The sequence below is a fragment of the Brassica napus genome, chromosome A7, assembly GCF_020379485.1.
Source record: "Brassica napus cultivar Da-Ae chromosome A7, Da-Ae, whole genome shotgun sequence".
Lineage (NCBI taxonomy): Eukaryota > Viridiplantae > Streptophyta > Magnoliopsida > Brassicales > Brassicaceae > Brassica > Brassica napus.
The window spans coordinates 10,560,412-10,575,652 of record NC_063440.1 but is presented as its reverse complement, the minus strand read 5'-3'; the positions used below and the strand labels follow the sequence as shown (position 1 = coordinate 10,575,652).

General features: G+C 35.4%; 2 protein-coding genes and 2 pseudogenes across 2 annotated transcripts; 2 read left to right on the top strand and 2 right to left on the bottom strand.

Moving 5' to 3' along the window:
• The first annotated feature begins 5,522 nt into the window (after positions 1–5,522).
• LOC106356191 (bet1-like protein At4g14600) lies at positions 5,523–7,116 on the top strand. The gene is made up of 4 exons (XM_013795990.3): positions 5,523–5,780; positions 5,858–5,981; positions 6,193–6,249; positions 6,731–7,116. The coding sequence occupies exons 1-4, from the start codon at positions 5,734–5,736 to the stop codon at positions 6,890–6,892; spliced, it is 390 nt and encodes a 129-aa protein (XP_013651444.1). The 5' UTR covers positions 5,523–5,733; the 3' UTR covers positions 6,893–7,116.
• A 1,125-nt stretch (positions 7,117–8,241) lies between these two features.
• LOC125576120 lies at positions 8,242–9,769 on the top strand (annotated as a pseudogene).
• On the bottom strand, positions 8,795–10,282 carry LOC106355017 (annotated as a pseudogene).
• A 376-nt stretch (positions 10,283–10,658) lies between these two features.
• LOC106356193 (ervatamin-B-like) lies at positions 10,659–12,091 on the bottom strand. The gene is made up of 2 exons (XM_013795994.3): positions 11,593–12,091; positions 10,659–11,335 (listed from the first exon to the last, which is right to left on the bottom strand). The coding sequence occupies exons 1-2, from the start codon at positions 12,035–12,037 to the stop codon at positions 10,734–10,736; spliced, it is 1,047 nt and encodes a 348-aa protein (XP_013651448.2). The 5' UTR covers positions 12,038–12,091; the 3' UTR covers positions 10,659–10,733.
• Between the last annotated feature and the right edge of the window lie 3,150 nt (positions 12,092–15,241).

Sequence of the window (15,241 nt, the reverse complement as noted above, 5' to 3'; positions counted from 1 at the left end):
TATTTGACAGTTATTATTAAATGATTAGATTATGGAGCAAGCTTGGTTCCCTAGTTCTTCCTTCAACGATCAATTATATCCCTACCGAGTTCATATATTTTGATAGAATAACTATAGATTATTGTATACAATCTGAGATCCAAAATATATGAAAACTCGGTAAACTTTAATACATCAGTTCAGTTTAATGATATCATGATAATTCTATAGTGATTTGATGAAAATCAAAATATGGAGAATTCGATATTGCTTAGAAACTTTACTTCGGTCTACAGAAAATTTGATCAATATATAAAGTACGATCATGCAATCCTAAATGACCGTTTATAAATGTCTTAAGTGAGATATTTCTGAACAAGTTAGTTGTAGTTGAGCCAAAGTGCAAAATATGAAGTGGATATAGCACATGAATAATTTTTCATTTTTTCACTTTACTTAAAAATAAAGGAATTGTAAAGTATCATTATGCTGGTTTGTGTAAATTATATACGACTTTGTGGGCTAGAAATTGGAAGATAATGATGAGAAATCGCATTAAAAAAACGAAAAGTCAACCAAGTTGTGAAGTAGTGGAAGTATGTGGTGGGATTTATTAACTAACTTACAATACATCAACGTATCATACTGCACGTCCTTTTTTACGTACCTATGACTCCATATATGACAATACCTCTCTTTTTGGACGACATACATGACCATGGACCTGTGAATTTACTAGTTATCAATTCTTCTTCTTTATTGATTATTCTTTATTATTGATTACTTAATTAGACGTTTGATACCATGTTATATGTATGTTTGTTTAATGGAAATCCGGTCGACAAACTTTGCATCAGCGATTTACAAAGACCAATATACATGTGGTTTGAAAGCATACAATTATTTTTTTTCCTTTTGCTTTGTTTTCGAATTTTTAACAAATCAATTTATTTTATCCACAAAAAATCAATTTCTTCCATACTTTTCGAATTTTATTTATGAACCATTTTTGCCAAATAAGAATTAAAATATTATTTCGTTAAAACAAAGAATTAAAATATTATTTATGGGTACGAAGGTCAAACCTCTGACCAATAGATAGGCCGATGGATGCAACATGAACAGTATATTATATTGTGCTGGTTGTCAGACGAGATCAGACAAAAGAATGATGGAACAAGACTTATAAACCATTTTATTAGATACGTCAAAAACAAAAATCATTGAACAGTTCTTTTTCAAATAGTTTTTTTTTTGGGATTTTTGCAAAATTGACCTACAACTTAAAGTCAAACACAAAACTAACCTCCTTTTTTTTTGAAAATTGGTTTTGCCCTATTCACCCCACAAGTTCATATAATTTACGAAAATGCCATCAATTTTTTTTTTTTTTTTTTTTTTCCGAAAATGACATCTTTACTCTCTCACCCTCATCATCTTCAAGTAATTACAAGATTGCCATTGTCATCAATACCACAACCACCATGAACAACCAATTTGAAGCTCTTAATGCTCCTAAAATCGATTTACCCTTCTTCTTTTTCCATTCTTGTGAACTAAACACAACATATCTCTCACTTTCTCTCCACAATGAGCTAAAAAAACCCAAGATTTTGATTCTAAATTTTTTATGGTTCATAGAGTCATAGAAGCTAACGATTATGGGTGGGTGACTTCCGTTTGTGATTCTGTGTGCTTGGAGAAGCCTTATGTATGCTAAGGAACTTATCTCACCAATTTAAGGTATGACATCGAGTTTTTTTCCAGATCTGTTCGTCAGACGACTTACTTGGGAAGTTGTCTGGCTGTAGACGACTTACCTTTCAGTCGTCTGGCTGTAGACGACTTACCTGGAAGTCGTCTGGTCAACGCAGAGGTTATTTTTGCAATTGACTTTGAAATTTGTAACCTGAGACGACTGAAAGTTAAGTCGTCTACTATTGTTTGGTTTCAAAAAAAATTCCAAAGAACCTAGACGACTTACATTTCAGTCGTCATAGGTTAGTTTTGTATTTGACTCGATAATTTCAGAAGTTTGACTTCCCCAGACGACTTACATTTCAGTCGTCTGGCGAAAATTAAAATAATAATATGTTTTTTAAAGTAAACGACTTACAATTAAGTAGTCATAGGTTAGTTTTGCAATTGAAAAAAAAACTTCAAGATTTAATTATACACAGACGACTTATAATTCAGTCGTCCACCAGACGACTTAATTGTAAGTCGTCCAGGATTTTTTTCCGAGATTCTGGTCAAACCTCGTAAATTCTGGACGACTTACATTTCAGTCGTCTCGTGGACGACTGAATTATAAGTCGTCTGTATATAATTAAATCTTGAAGTTTTTTTTTTCAATTGCAAAACTAACCTATGACGACTTAACTTTAAGTCGTCTACTTTTAAAAAAATATTATTATTTTAATTTTCACTAGACGACTGAAATGTAAGTCGTCCAAAAAGTCAAACTTCTGAAATAATCCAGTCAAATGCAAAACTAACCTCTGACGACTGAAATGTAAGTCGTCTAGCTTTTTTGGAGTTTTTTTTTAACCAAACAATAGTAGACGACTTAACTTTCAGTCGTCCGAAATAACAGATTTCAAAGTCAATTGCAAAAATAACCTCTGCGTTGACCAGACGACATATAGTTTAGTCGTCTAGACAACTTAGATTGAAGTCGTCCGCGTCTTCTCAACTAGTTTTTAAGTCTTCTACGTTAGTTTTTGAATAACTTGTATTTTTAAGAGTGATAAGTAACTTCAAGATATGTAAAACTCATATTTACAAAATATGTTCTCTCCCTTAGTTTTACTAAATTTGACTAAGTTTTTCAATGCAAACTTATAAAAAATATGATATGCTTTGACTAGTTACTATTGTTTGTTTCCATCTCTTACCAACATTCTTGTTTATTAAGATGAGAAAAAGGCCATTGGAGTTTATTATTGCATATGAGAGATCCAAAGATAAGAAAAAGGCTATTGAAGTCTATTATTTCATTGATTTGTAAATGTGTAAACACATTGTTAGCACATTTAATACATCTTGGAAAACATTATTACTGATTTTACAAAAAATTCACAACTAAAAGAGTATACATGCACTTCATAAAACATACCACAAACAAAACTATTATAGATCATTCATCTACAAAGACAAGCTTGGATTCCACTTGAGTAGACAAGACCAGACAACTTTTAAGAAGTCCAGACGACTTCTAAGAAGTCCAGACGACTTCTAAGAAGTCCTGACGACTTCCAGAATGTTCAGACGACTTTGCCAGAAGACTTTTAGGAAGTTCGGACCACTTCCAGACGACTTTACAGGAAGTCCAGACGACTTTTAGGAAGTCCAGACGACTTCCAGACGACTTCCAGATGACTTCCAGACGACTAACAAGTAAGTCGTCCCAGAAGTCTTCCAGATCTGAAAAACCTGCATATTAAATCCAGATCTGAAAAACCTGCATATTCAAAAACGTTCAAATGGCTTAAAAACAGAAAAAATGAGTGGAAGATTAGATAAATCTACCTTTACAGAACACACAAAAATACATATCTAAAAATAATAGATCTACCTTTAAATTAGTGGAAGATGAGTACCAAATAATTAAAAACCTGCAAAAAAAAAATAGATTAGTAACAAAGACATGAGACAAAATTGAAAAATTCATATAAAGTTTGGTGTTTTCAAGTCAAAGAGATTAGAGTGGGTTTGGAGAGTTTTAGTTTGAGAAAAAAGTAAGAACTTTATACAACAAGAAGTTACCAAATGAAGAAAAATCAGACATAAGAACTTACCAAAACGCTCAGAAAAATCCAGACGACTTCCTAGAAGTCCAGACGACTTCCTGGAAGTCCAGACGACTTCCTGGAAGTCCAGACGACTTCCTGGAAGTCCAGACGACTTCCTGGAAGTCCAGACGACTTCCTGGAAGTCCAGACGACTTCCTGGAAGTCCAGACGACTTCCTGGAAGTCCAGACGACTTTGTCAGAAGACTTCCAAGAAGTCCAGACGACTTCCAGACGACTAACAGGTAAGTCGTCCCAAAAGTCTTCCAGATCTGAAAAACCTGCACATAAAATCCAGATCTGAAAAACCTGCATATTCAAAAACGTTCAAATGACTTAAAAATAGAGAAAATGAGTGGAAGATTAGATAAATCTACATTTATAGAACACACAAAAATACATATCTAAAATTAATAGATCTACCTCTAAATTAGTGGAAGATGAGTACCATTTGATTAAAAACCTGCAAAAGAGATAGATTAGTAAGAAATACATGAGACAAAACTGAAAAATTCATATAAAGTTTGGTGTTTTCAAGTCAAAGAGATTAGAGAGAGGTTGGAGAGTTTTAGAATGATGAACATTACATTTTTGTTGCAGCCATTTGAGAGGAGGAGAGAGAATGTGTAAATTTTTCTTTATATAGGGAGACAAAAAATCCAATTAGATTAAATATTTTTTGACTCAGACGACTTCCTGGACGACTTACATTTCAGTCGTCTGGTGAAGAAATTAAAACAGACGACTTACATGTAAGTCGTCCAGAAGAGTTTAATATTTTTAGCGGGAAATTAAATATTTTTAGCGGGAAACTAAAATAGAAGACTTTCCAGACGACTTACAAGTAAGTCGTCTGGACGACTGAAATATACGTCGTCCGGGTAAATTATTCAACAGACGACTGAAATATAAGTCGTCCACACCCTAAACATAACCCCTAAACTTAATTATCTAATTAAACACTTCATAAAACCAAATCAAACTTGAAAAGTGTTTACTATACACAGAAATAAACACATATAGGTGAAAACTAATTTTTGAAAAAAACATTTTAGTTTTCCAAAATCTAACCCTAACAATACATACAATACTACAACATATGTTTGACAAACTCCTAAACCAAAGTATTTCATGATTCACTACTTCCACTCATATATCTTCAAAACAAATCAATTTTATCATATCTTAATTTATATCAGTTAAAACTGTTTATAATTACTTGATTTTTATTTTTTACGCATCAAAATATTTTTTACAAGATTTATAAATTATTTTTAAAATAAACTGGTACCAGACGACTTACACTTCAGTCGTCCAGACGACTTCCAACATCTCAGACGACTCAGACGATTTACTGGGGCTATATTCGTAAAAATGGCTTCTGTTTTTTTGTTTGGTCACAAGGGGCTGAGCTGTAATTTCACTAGGCTTTTAGGTTAGTTTTGCATTTGATTCAATTTTGGGTATAGGTTTGGAATTAAAATCAAGTTGTAGGTTAGTTTTGGCAAAAACCCCTTTTTTTTTATAATTTTTTGTCATAAAATAGCATTCAAAAAAAATAAAGAAAATAACTAAAATAATTCTTTTTTATTTTTTTTATTTTTATTTTTATTTTAATTTTTAAAATTTGAAACTTTATCATCAAAACTCTATGGCTTAACTCTAAATCTTTAAGTGTAGGAAAAGGCAAAACTAGACACACAAAAACCCCAGGAACAATAACTCAAAGACATGATTTTGATGTTGTTCATGTAAAATTAGCGAAACCCTTTGTTCACTTAAGAGTTAGTAGCTTTGGATGAGCCCATTTTAAAGCCCATAAAAGCCCGTTAGCTTTTTTTGTTCTTATAGTTTCGGTGTTTTTCTTCTAATTGTGCAAATCATCTTCTCAATTTGTTCTTCTTGTCTCGATTCTTCACGCCTCAGCATATCCGAGTTTAGGGTCCGATTGATTTGGCGTGGATGGCATCGAATCCTCACAGAGGCGGTGCGGCACCGTACAGATCCAGGTGCTCCTTTTTGAGATTCAAAATCTGGTTTCTTCCTCTGATCAGAGAAAACTAAAGGGTTTTGTAATTGGTTGCAGAGATGGGCTTAGCACAAGAAGTGGCGCTGGGTCAGAGGAAATCCAGCTAAGGATTGATCCCATGCACTCTGACCTCGACGACGAGATCACTGGCCTCCATGGTCAAGTCAGGCAATTGAAAAATGTAATCCCATTACTCTTTGAGGAGTCTATGGTTCTGAATCTCTTTGATCATCATAACGTTGTCTTCCTTAAGTTATTGCAAAGGACTAGATATTTATTAGTTGCATATATGTTTGCTGAGTGGTGATTAATTATTTGACTTTTCTATTCGTTTTATATTCCTTGTGTTTTGCACATAACTTATCTTTTGGTTGCTTATTTTTCTGATGCAGATTGCTCAAGAAATTGGGTCAGAAGCCAAGTTTCAGAGGGACTTCTTAGATGAGCTGGTATGTTGTTGTTCATGTCACTTTTGTTCTTGATTCAAATGTATTTGCTTACTCACCACTCAATTATTCTGGAATCTACACCAATTTTAGGAATGAATCTTTTGTAAATCCACAGTTTGAAGGCTTATATACTGAGGGTCTGCTATGGTCTGAAGTCTGAAAGCTGGTGGGTAGGATAGGAATAGATATTTTCAATCTCTGCTAGTTAGGTGAACGCATTAGGAAATGGTTTCAACTTATCATGGACGGCGGTCTAGTCATGAATGAGAATATGGTGTTGAATATAGAACAGCCAACAGAGATTGTGACAAAAAAAAACTAGATTTGGTGGTTGTGCGAGTCTGGCAGAAAACATACATAAAAGTACTGCTATAAACATACCCTAGGATGTAAAATAGCAAGTGAACCTAATGATGTTCTTGTCTAAAACATAATAAGCTTTACGGTGTTGTTTATCTTCTTTTTTTTCATTTTGTTACAGCAAATGACTTTGATCAGAGCGCAAGCGGGGGTGAAAAACAACATAAGGAAACTGAACTTGAGCATCATACAGAGTGGCAACAACCATATAATGCACGTGGTTCTTTTTGCTCTGTTCTGCTTCTTTATTCTCTACATGTGGTCCAAGATGTTCAAACGATGAAAGACTGGTATCTGGTGTTAACCTCACGAAAAAAATAATTGATGCAATGTTGGAAAGTTGTAGAAATATCTTTTAGTTACGGTACGACATTCTTGTGTGGTTCTTCCCGTTCAGTGTTGTATAGAGTGCTTTTTTTGAACAATTCATAACCGCAGGCAAGATTGTGTTACATAACCACCGGCTGAGATACTTTTAGCCTTTTATTTAATTTCTTTGTTAGACCTGTTCAGAATCTGGTCTGTCTCAAGTCCTAAACCCGATTCATGATTCAAGTCTATTCCGAAAGATAAGTCTCAGCAAGTTGTTGACGATTGTTGGGTTCATAGTCAGTGTTCTGGGTCTACTATTCACTTCATGATCTCTCACGTGGCTTGTTCTTATTGGTGACTAGACTAATCTTACGATGGTAGCGACTGCACATGATAAAACACTCTACGCTGCAGGTAGAAAAAAAAGAAATTGGATGAGATAACTATAAAAAAAACAATAATTTACTAACTAACTAAAATTCTTTTCTTTTCCTATTTCTCTGCAAAATTAATAGTTTTTTTTTAAAGCTGATTTATTATGATACTAGTATATCTTCCGTGCTACACGCACGGCCATTATTTTATATGTTATATTTTTAAAAAAATATAATATGTATAGAATTTATAATAAAAAGTTTAATACTACTTTGAATTATCACCACCCCCCAACTAATAATCACGTTCCAACATATTGAGAATTGATTTACTGCATTGTGAATATGTTATTGACATAGTTTGTTTCCATTTACTTTTTTTGTTTTTTTGACCATATGTAATTTTTCAATATCTAAAGAATTTTTTTAAAAACGTTAGAATAGAAATAATTCATGAAAAAAAGAAATTCAACATGATGAAAATTCTAATTTGAGCATTGTAGAGTTTGGCCCTTTTTAGTTTCATTAACTTGGGTTTTTAAACCTTTATTTGCTCAATACGCTCTAGCCAATATTAGAGGCTTTAATAATCAGAGAAAATAGTTTTAAAATCGTGATCATTACTTTAGAACGTGGTGTTGATGATCTTTTTGAAAGAGGCTTTAATAATCAGAGAAAATTAAGGAATTTTGTTATTAGACAGTTTAGTTTTTTTTAGCGTGTTGTTGATTAATTTTATTGATATTAGTTATTTTTTTAAAAATATATTCTATTTGTCAAGATTTGATTCGCCAAGCGACTTGCGATTTAGTATATAAGGGATGGAAAAGATTATAATACTACAATAAATTGTTTATAGTATTGTATAGTTTGGGATTCGAACCCCAAACCTGAGTGTAGAAGTCTTTAAACCTTAACCAGTAGACTACGGTATTAATAGCTTTGAATACATGTTCTTTTAATTATCAAAGACTTGGAGATTCGGAACAATACAATATCTAGCTTAGATACTACCCGACCATATAACGTTCTTGTTTCGTTTCCATGTCTTTTGCCAGGTTTGTCCATTGCGTTTGATCTCAGCACTGGAATGAATGGCCAAAAACGCAGAGGGCTTTGGTGAGAGCTGGAAAAGCTGCTTTGTGTCAAACAAAGAGAAGCCGATCAAGAAAGTCACTGGCTAGGACTCATGGTTTCCGTTTGAGGATGCGAACCATTAGTGGTCGAGCCACCATCAAGCGCCGACGTGCCAAGGGACGTTGGAACCTCTGCAGTCTGCCCTAAGTCCAACCCCAGCAGCGGCAAACAGGCTTAAAGCTCGTTTTTCTCCTCATTTTATCTCTAATCTTGCCTGATATGCTTCTTCTTTTTATGTGTTCTCCATTCGTTTTAAATCAATTTCTTGGGATACTTGCTTCATTAAATTTTAAACATAATTGTAACGCTGTTAGCAATTATTAGTTTGCTTATTTCAGTATAAAATCATATAACCGAGTTAGCTAGTCAAGCAAAATGAAAGCATACTGAGCGACACCACACATGCCTTGAGGCCACTCCACATCTCTACGAAGTCTAATCTAACCATTCTCTCCCCGAGTCGTACCCCATGAATTCTTAGCCCGCCAATACTTGATTCCTTCTGGGCTTGTCCGTACCCAACCAACGTCATTGCATGATTCATAAGTGTCCCAGTGTCTCCGGCATTATACACTCCACTTGGATGAAACTGTTTCCTTGCAGCAATCCCCACCGAGACGGCCTGTCGCGATACAGCCTCAAGCAACGCACACTCGTTTTTTTGTTGAACTGCATTGAACTCTTTGATCTGCATGGCGGGTTTGACGTGTGACTGGCAAGCCCCATCTTTCACTTGGTAAGGATATGCTTGATCTGAAGCAATGCCTCGGTTTGATACAATGTACAGTACTGGAAAGCATATGACTCATTGATCTGCCTTTGCAGCCATGGTTACGCGCTCTATCACAATCTATAAGTTGCTGTTTGGACAGTGATACTAGGTTTCTAATAGAGTGTATATACTTAAGTTAATTATAGATAGTTAGCTTAGTCTAATCACACATGTATATAAAGAGACATTTGTACATTCATAATCTTTAATGAAGATATTTCCCCTTTATTCATAATCTTTAATCTTTTACCTCCCCCCGCTGTAAACGTCGAGAACCCAACAAGCACCAGCCCCATATATTGATTACTTCAGAACAAATCTCATTATAAGAAAACATATTAAACCCAATTCCAAATAAGTATCCGAAAATAATTACAAATTTATAATGAATACTTCAAATAAATATAACATGTATTAATAATTCAAATACTTGATTTTTTTTTTGAAACAATTCAAATACTTAGTTTAATGTATATATTTTTAACCAGAAAAAGAAGAGTATCGTATTTGTTACCCTGTAACCTAGAATGATCACCCGAACGTGGGTATTAAGTTTTGTATGTGGAGTTAAATTATGACATTAAGTTACTAATGAAGACATTCACTACATTCTTACCAATCCGTAGAGACTTGTTATAATATGTAATTCTAGCAAGCTTACCACATCCTCCTTGTTTTTTTACAGGTGTTACAACTCCTCCCTTTCTCCAGTCCTTACTCTCACCAACGCGGCTGACGTTCCAATTCCAAGGTAGCATCGTTACGGATGGTGAAGTTACGTTAATATCACTGATACCCCGTGTTGGTGGCTAGGAACTCCTCATCGGTCAAATCCGTGAACTCGTTGACACCAAGTTTGTAGCTTTGATTCCCCTTGTTATTGAAGTTCTCAATGAATTCCAAGTTTTTCTTGAATATTTTAAGCCTCATCTGTTTCTCCGATCGACTCATCGCTATAAACTCGAGAGAATTGGATCATCCAGTGTTGGTGGTAATCAGCAATGGTTGTCTCCTGAAAAATGACACGGGATGTAGCTTGAGAGATCCTAAGATCCATGGAAAGAATAGTTAGAACCAATGCGACACTACCATATCTTTTTTAGGTTTTGATGGATACGATAAGTAAGAACATATGAAAATTTCAAGCTTACACAAAAAGTATGAAAGTGTTTAGTATTTATAAAAATGTTAGGCAATAATTATATTTACATTTAGAGGAAACAAATGAACTGAATACTTAAAAGACCTTTACTGGATTCACACCAGTCAAATGTAAATATAATTGTATTGCCTAAGATTGAGAAATTACATTTGTATTTTACCAAAATAGGATGAGTAAGAAACAAATCAAATAATGGGAAACTACATCACTTTTTGCATTTTTGGTCGACTGATTGTATGCAATAAAAGTGTAGATTTAGACCACACCAAAACAATTGATAAACGAGACTATATAATCATTTTTTTTGTTATTCTAATGTTATATAATAATTATATAACACTTTAACAATCAGTCATTTGCCACTTAATTAAGCAATAGGATAATAAGCATACTGAGCCACACCACACATGCCCTCAGGCCAATCAACATCTCTACGAATCCTAATGTAACCGTTCTCTCCCCAAGTCTCACCCCAAGAATTCTTAGCCAGCCAATACTTGATCCCTTCAGGGCTCGTTCCGTACCCAACGAACGTCACTGCATGATTCACTCTGGTCCCACAGTACGGCTCATCGTACACTCCCCCTGAGTAATGCATGAAACCGGGTCCATCTGCGTCAATGGAAACCGAGACAGGCTGTCTCGACACAGCCTCGAGCAACGCACGCTCGTTGTTGTTTGGGACAGCCTGGAAACCTCTGATTGATGCGACAACAGCTGAGAACCGGCACATCTCGTCTGTCCATAGGAAAGGGTACGCTTGCTCTGAGAAAGGGTAAGCTTCCTCTGAGGCAATGCCTTGTTGGACTATGTAGTCGAAAGCTTCTTGCATTATCCCACCTCGACAACCATTATTATACCCTCTGTCGCAATCGAGAAGTTGTTGTTCAGATAATGGTATCAGATTGCCTCCGGCAATCTTTTTCACACCTTCCACAGCGGCAACAGCTGAGAACGCCCAACAACCTCCTGCTCAAATATAAACCCATATATATTGATTAGTTTTCTTATATGTATGTATATACATATAAACATTGATTAGTTTTCTTATCAATGAGTTTCTTAATACTCTAAACCTAAGCTAGACTGAGAAACCGAACTTGGAGTCTAAGTTTTTTTAAAAAAATTATGATGAAACCATGGAATTCAAATTACTACAAAATGTTTATTATGCATATCATACACTAGGAATCATCGTTTAGAATGTATAATTCCTTAAAGCTTACCGCATCGGCCTTGGTATCTAACCGGTGTTACAGCTCCTTCCTTTCTCCAATCTTTGGTCTCATGAGGGGCGACATCAGTGACGTTCCGGTTCCGATACGGTTCCATTTCATAGAAATATCCAGCTGGTGAAAATCCGCCAGTGCTCCTAAGACCGGTATGTGTGGCAATGAAATCCTCTTCGGTCCAATCCGCAAACTCGTTGACACCAAGCTTGTAGGTTCTGTCTCCCTTTCTATTAAATTCCTCAATGAATTTAAAGTTCTTCTTGAACACGTCGAATCTCATCTGCTTCTCGAGCTCGCTGTTATAAACTCGAGAGAATCGATCCATCCATTGTTGATGGTGGTCAGCCGATAATGGCTCGTGGAAGGTGACACGAGATGTGGCTTGAGAGACGTTTAAACCCATGGTTAGAACCACAAACATGAGTACTATCGATGACATTTTTTTTTAATGAATAGGGTTTTGAGTTTGTTGTTATGAAAAAGTAAGAATGGGGGAAAAGGTGCTTATAAAGAAAATAATTGTAGTTGGTTATGATCTTACTGGAAATTGAGAAAATATTGCAAGTTCACTCTATATTTCGCAGCTTTATTTGCACATATATAGCAACCAATCTGTTATCACGATTTAATTTTAAAATTAAGAGAATAAGATCTTGCTATATTTACTAGCAACAATAGTGTTTATGGTAGTGTTACATTTGCGTTCAAATGGAATCCTTTGTGTGAGTTATTAAAAGTTAATTCGAACCCAAAATTTTCACTGCAGCAGTTTTTTTGGGGATAATTGAGTATTAGATTATGGCTGCAACTAGAATCATTTGGAATGTTCTTGGAATAAAATCATTTAGAATGGATCATTCCATAAGATTCTATGAAATAGCTATCATAAAAAGTTTTTTAAAAAATTTCACATATTTAATTTGAATGGAACAAAAAAACTTTTGTAAAATCCATTTTTTGTTTTCATGATTCTAAACTTTAGTGAATAAATGGAACCTGTGAATTTTTTAATTCAAGTAGTAATTTTAGTTTTATTCCATTTCTTACATCATTTCATTTTTTCTATTCCATAAATAATCATTGATTTTATTCATAATAGTTTTATAGGAATAACCAGTTACACTCTATCACTATGATCCGTATTTTTAAAACGCAAAATTATTTGTGTTACCAAATTTATTTAAATTCCATACAAATGAAACTATTTGTAAGTAATTTTATTTTAATAAATAGTGTACCTTATGTTTTTATTGGTGTAAAGTGTTTGTTTCGATAGGCATGTGTTGTTTTATTTGAGTTTGATTAGTTAATAGGTCTGCACGTGAAACTGTTTAAATCAAAGTTTGTTATAGTTCAGTTTACAACTCACGTCGAGTTAGGGTGATTGTTCGCATTTGTAAAACCAAAACAATGGACTTATCTTAAAGGGTGTGTGATGAAATAGGCACTAGATAAAAGTTCTATACATGTCGGATGTACTATATACAATCTTCAAGAATCAAAGTATCAAACCGTGGATTGTAGTTAATTTCTGTGTGTTATTAGGTAAGTTTTAAATGTTGTAGAATATTTGATAATATTCTATTGGAAGAATATACTTATGTCTTCGTGTTTATTTCAAAATAGTTAACTGTTAGTATTGATATAATTGATAATATATTTAACTTTTAATAGTTTTCTATATTTTTGGTCTAATCAAAAATGACAAAATTACTTAACGAAATATTAAAACGTTTACAAAATATCAATGGCATAGAATATTTCTGTTTTATTCTATGCACGGAAGCGCTCGCTTGCCTTCTTAATCATGCAGAGAATCAAGGGAAGATAACGGGGATGCGTGTCACACGCGCGTGTCCGTCGGTATCCCACCTTCTCTTTGCTGATGATAGCCTTTTCTTCTGTAAGGCGGAGCCCCGTGAATGTGAAGAAGTAATGAAAGTAGTCAGGACATATGGTCAAGCATCTGGTCAATGTATTAATTTCGATAAATCTTCCTTACTCTTTGGTAAGAGGATTAATGCAACTACTAGGCAACAGATTAAAGATGCACTTGGAATTCAGAATGATGGTGGGATGGGGAAGTATTTGGGGATCCCGGAGGATATTAGTGGATCCAAATGCAAACTTTTTGCATTTCTGAAGGACAACCTAATGCATAGAGTAAATGGTTGGACAGGCAGATGGTTCTCAAAAGGAGGGAAGGAGGTAATGATCAAGTCCATTCTACTTGCTCTTCCGACATACGTCATGTCGACGTTTCTGCTCCCATTGGAGATTTGTGAAAACCTCGCCAGTGCCATTGCACAATTTTGGTGGAGTTCGAATCCACCAAAAAGAGGAATACATTGGGCGAAATGGGAAAAGGTTTGTCTACCAAAGGAAGAGGGTGGGATTGGCTTTCGTTTGATTCATGAGTTTAATCTAGCTCTGTTGGCAAAGCAATTATGGAGATTGGTTCAGTACCCTGATTCACTGGTTGGCCGAGTCTTGAGGGGTAGATACTATAGAATGACCTCGCCTTTAAGAGCAACATCTACTAGTAGCCCATCATATGTGTGGACAAGCATTTCTGCCGCGAGGAAGCTTTGCTTTTGGGGATTAGACAGAAGATTCATTCTGGTTATGAAGTTAAGGTGTGGGAGGATCCGTGGATTCCAACGATACCTGCAAGACCAGCTACACCTGTAGCGCCTGTAATGAATCCGAATATGAGAGTTAGTGACCTCATTAATCAGGAATCAAAGGAATGGAACATAGGGCTACTAGAGGATTATGTCCACCCAGACGACATATCACTCATCCGTAGCATGGCCATAAGTTCTACCCATCGTCGGGATACTTTCTGCTGGAACTACACGAGAAATGGCCAATACACAGTGAAATCTGGATACTGGGTTGCACAGAATCTGTTGAAGCCAGAAGAGGGAAAAGAAATATTGGAACCAAGTATAACTAAACTTCAAGCCTTTGCTTGGAAGGTGAAAGCACCACGGAAGATGTGCCATCTTATATGGCAATTGATAACGGGTCAGGTGGCAGTAACGAGAAATCTAGTAAGGAGAAATATGAGGTGCGATAATTACTGCTCCAGATGTGGAGAAATAGAAGAATCTGTAACTCATGCGATATTTGATTGCCCTCCAGCACTCCAAGTATGGTCCCTATCAGTAACTCCTACAGCCCCAGGTACATTTCCAGTGTCAAGCGTCTACACGAACATGGACTATCTATTCTGGAGGAAGAATGATATCTTAGAGCCAGGCCAAGACAGGGATCCTTATCCCTGGATAATATGGTATATTTGGAAGGCTCGTAACGATAAGCTTTTCAGGGGAATAGACAGAGACCCTCTAGAACTAGTTCGATACGCAGAAAGTGAGTGTCAAGCATGGTGTAATGCAAATGAGAGGATACCGCCAATAGTACAGGCCAACAATAATGATGAAGACCAAGTCTTAAGCTTGGGTAGTATTTGCATGTTAGATGGATCGTGGACAGCTTCTGATCGATTTAGTGGATGTGGATGGGTCTGGATGGATGGTGGAGAGAACATACAAATTATGGGAACTCGGAATTTCTTTCGATGTGAATCAGCATTACACTCGGAGGTAGAAGCACTGCGGTGGGCGATGGAGAACAT